The sequence below is a fragment of the Hordeum vulgare genome, chromosome 2H, assembly GCF_904849725.1.
Source record: "Hordeum vulgare subsp. vulgare chromosome 2H, MorexV3_pseudomolecules_assembly, whole genome shotgun sequence".
In the NCBI taxonomy this organism is placed as follows: Eukaryota; Viridiplantae; Streptophyta; class Magnoliopsida; order Poales; family Poaceae; genus Hordeum; species Hordeum vulgare.
In genome coordinates this window covers 555,187,220-555,191,348 of record NC_058519.1, presented here as the reverse complement: position 1 = coordinate 555,191,348, position 4,129 = coordinate 555,187,220, and the positions used below count along the sequence as shown (strand labels likewise).

The window sequence follows — 4,129 nt, the reverse complement described above, 5'->3', positions numbered from 1 at the left end:
TTTCTCGAGCATCTAAATTTAAAGTAGCAAAACAGAAAAAGAAAAAAAATCTCTGATCAATCTCTACAAATATTTGGTAACACCACATATATCACGGTCAATCTCTAATAAACCTTCACAAACAGAGTATTCAATAACACCACATATCAGGCGCATATATTACGGAAAGGAATATCAGGCACAAATATTACGGCCCATTAAATTTTACGAAAATTAACCAATCATGTAGAATCTCTATTTTTCGACGGTGGAAAACACTTCTATTAATCACTGGGCTCAGTAATATCACTAGCCACCAAATCTGATACAAATACCGGCATAAACTCTTCCCAAACTAGCGAGGACTCAGCCCTTCCCAAACCAGTGAGGACTCAGCCCTTCCCAAACTAGTGAGGACTCAGCCGAATCATAACCATATCAGTCCGAATCTCTACATATGTGGTAAACATAAATGACGTTGAGCCATATCATATGTATGTCTCCATGAGTCTCACAGGCAACGCACAGGCAATTATATCTAGTAGTAGAACCGTTAAGCAAAACAGACGGTGGACAAAGCTGATACGGTGGGCGAGATAAGCACTTTGTACAAAGAAACACATCGGACATTCTCAGGAAAAAAAAACATCTGACACTATTAGTAGTAGTTCCTTTGTTCCTACGTCCTACATATGCTACTCCATTTGCCACCACTAACTCGCCAAGGAATCGGAAGGCCACTTGGTCGAGTAAAATCACATGTGAGACTCGTCGATCCTGCTTTTGAGCAGCTGGAAAGCCGGGATCACCCACGCTCCGCAGCAGCACTGCATCCCTGCCCAGTCGAACGATCCCAGCCGGGTCTTGCATCCCATGCACCACAGCTTGTTCGAAACGTATCCCTCCTCCACTGCAAACATTACAGGTTTTAGATCAGATACACTGAACCAAGAACGAAAGAAACATAGCTAAACTTGAGGAACTCACCAGCCTGCATCCACTTCATGGGCTCCACGAAGATGCAGGCACTGCATTCAGGCTTCTTTTCGTCCGCTTGATCGTTTCTTCGCCTTAAGAAGTCTGCCTCTCCCAGGCCTACGTCGTGAGTGACGACATACTCTTGGGTTGCTACCATCCTCCGACACTTTCTGCAGCGGTAAATGACACCTGGATTAGCAGCAGCCTGCTCTTCTGGCTTAACATTGGCTTCCATGACCGTGCACTGCCTGATAGTTTCTGCAGGCTTTTGATCAGCCTCCGATCTTGCCTCTTGATCAGATTGCTTTTCTTGGTTAATGTCAGTTTCCACAACAGTGTCTAGGCACATTTCAGCCATCTTTTGATGAACCTCCAATTTTGCCTCTGGATCATCTTGCTTTTCTGCAACAATACCAGCTTCCACAGCAGCACCGTCAAGGCACATTTCCATGAACTTTTGATTAACCTGCGATCCTAGCATCTCATCAGTTTGCTCTGGTCCTGACTTCTGTTGAACTCCAAATCCTTGTGACTGATTTGCTTCCATCTGCTTTAAATTACATACTGTTAGCCATGGCAAGTTTACATGCAGGTAGGCTACAACCACATATAGAACATAAAATTCGGTGCATATAGTGCTAGTAGATTCACAAACACATATAGGTGCCCCAGCAGATTGCATATAAAACAGACAAGAGCTTCTATAAGTGCATTTATGTATCAACATATATGATTGCCTAATGTACATTAAGATGTGTAAATAGATGTTTATATGTATTATCAGTCCCTCTATAGGGACATCAAAATTACTAGTAGGGCAAGCAACCCCTAAATTAAAGCACTTCGTTTTAGGATTTGACTGAGAATAATCATTTCATTGTGCCTTACCTATTACATTCTACATTTCTGTAGTATCTCTCACAGAACTAGTGACTACAATTAAGAAATGTGTCCAATAACACTCTTTCAGTCAACTCCTTTCAGCACATATTCGGTTCAAAGATAAGGAACTCGACAACACATTTGTAATGGTTGTGGTGTTTGAATAAAGTTACAGGTATCTCTCAAAACAGGTTCACCGATATGGCAATTCCAGACACAAGACATACTACATTGACTAGGGATGGCAACATATACATGGAACAGTAGAGGGCTATCCCCAATCTCAAACTGCACCCAGTCCTTGCATATACCCCTGATACCCACCCACCCGTAACTAATATCCAGAAGGCTCTGAATAGGCAACAACTCTCCAACATTATCTCTGTCGGGCATTGGGTAGTATCCCTGTAAATCTCTCACCATCTACAGCATTTGATAGTATTGCTAATGCAGGGTGTTTTTGGTTTAAGAAGTGATAATTTCTTCTCCTTTGGCAAGGTATTTTGGTTTAAGAAGCCGTATTTTGGATCATAGTACATATAAAGGTACATGAATCCACATAATAACTTCATAATTTCTACCAACGTCTGTTAATTGAAGAAACATACAGATGCACCTAAGAGCATTTACAGTGCAAGTGCTTGTTAAATCAAACCATTTTTTTCTTGCCACTTAGGATGGCGCTGGTACTTATTTTGAAGCATGAGTGCCTGATCAGACACAAATGCTTACGAGGTACTTACTAATGTATTTAATTAGGACGATTTTACATATGCAAAATCATCTAAGCACCAACAAAGAGAGAGCTTGCATTGGAGTAGATAAACTTTGCATAGACGGTTGATGATGTAGCTATGCTCACTTTAAGCACTCGCGTCTAAGCACCTTCAACTGTACACACCCTTAAAATATCGTGAACCAAACGGTGTTTGTTCGTTAACCCCTCCAGAGTGAAAACACATGGTTCCCCAAAACCCAGATGCAATGTGCCAAAGCCGACACACCTAGGCTGCTAAACCTACCAGACGGCAACCCTCTAACAGATCACACATCAAGAAAAGGCAAATCGAACCACAATCGTGGATTTTTCACCCAACCCAGATGTGGGGCGGCGTTCCGGGTCGGCGGCCATTGCTCCCGTCAGAGGATAGCAGAGGACCGACACCGATCAAACCGAAATCCTCTGGGGGCTTCACCCGACAATCTATTATCTAGGAGGCCGCGTTGCGGAATGACAGGAAAAGCTGGAAAAAAAGAATCTTGATAGCGAAGCCGGTCGCCGAGACCAGAACCGAAACAGGCCGGCGAAGCCCCCACCCCCCCAAAACCCTAGAGTTCGGTGGGTTCTGGCACGAGTCGAGGGAGAAAATTGGTGGGATTCTAATCGTGCTCACCTCCGGTGGATGAAGCTGGGTCCAATGGCTCCGCCTGGCGCCCTCGGCTCGTCTCGCCGCCGCGCCGCCGAGAGGGATACGGCGCTTCTGGTTAAAAAAAAAAATCGTTTTCTGAGAGAGAAGAGAGAACCTTCCAGTTTGATGATGTTTTTTTTTCTTTTTTGAGGGATTCCAGTTTGATGATGTGGGGTCCGAGTGGCCGTGTACGATGATGAATCGCACAGGCGGGCTTGGTGGGCCGGCCCAGTTCGACGTCTACATTCCTCTTACAGGGGCGTCGCAGCTTTATCTCTGTTTTGGTTATCTCAAAAACAAAACCTAAATGATACTCCCTCCGTCCCAAAATAACTGTCACAAGCTTAGTACAATTTTGTACTAGAGCTAGTACAAAGTTGAGACATTTATTTTGGAACAGAGGGAGTAATAGCTACATGTGTGGCACGAGGAGGCGACATCGTTCTCACACCTTTATAACTATTCGTCTTGTCATATCAAATACTCCCTCAGTTCCTAAATATAAGTAGTTTTAGTGATTTCATTAGAGAACTACATACGGATGTACATAGACATATTTTAGAACGTAGATTCACTCATTTTGTTTCGTATGTAGTCCACTAGTACAATCTTTAAAAAGACATATATTTAGAAACGGAGGGAGTATATGATATTAGTGAACTTTTTTTAACTTTTTAGACATAAAAATATTTTATCTCTTAAATAAAAAATTTAATTAAAAATTTGTTTTCATCATTAAATCTGTCTCGACGAAAACTTTAAAACTAGATTTCATATTGATATATTTTGATAAAAAAAATTGGAACAAAAGTTATCATGATGTTTACACTAAAGTTGTCATAATATATATAATAAAGTTGCCACGACATGTTTCAATTAGT

At 42.0% G+C, this 4,129-nt stretch overlaps 1 protein-coding gene across 2 annotated transcripts; it reads right to left on the bottom strand.

Annotated features, from left to right (window-relative positions):
- Positions 1-237: 237 nt before the first annotated feature.
- On the bottom strand, positions 238-3,399 carry LOC123430506 (probable dual specificity protein phosphatase DDB_G0281963). Of its 2 annotated transcripts, none has more exons than XM_045114372.1 (3): positions 3,234-3,399; positions 967-1,504; positions 238-889 (listed from the first exon to the last, which is right to left on the bottom strand). In XM_045114372.1, exons 2-3 carry the CDS (start codon positions 1,502-1,504, stop codon positions 735-737), a joined length of 693 nt encoding a protein of 230 aa, XP_044970307.1. In that variant the 5' UTR covers positions 3,234-3,399; the 3' UTR covers positions 238-734. The 2 variants fall into 2 exon arrangements, with proteins under 2 accessions (XP_044970307.1, XP_044970308.1); XM_045114373.1 differs by having other exon boundaries at positions 967-1,507; positions 3,234-3,364.
- Positions 3,400-4,129: the final 730 nt, after the last annotated feature.

What these genes read in the sequence shown, in the direction of transcription:
- LOC123430506 (XM_045114372.1), bottom strand. Translation starts at nt 1,504, where the DNA reads ATGGAAGCAAATCAGTCACAAGGATTTGGAGTTCAACAGAAGTCAGGA. An exon ending in CATGAAGTGGATGCAGGCTG is followed by an intron (nt 890 to 966) that starts GTGAGTTCCTCA and finishes TAATGTTTGCAG; the next exon opens with TGGAGGAGGGATACGTTTCG.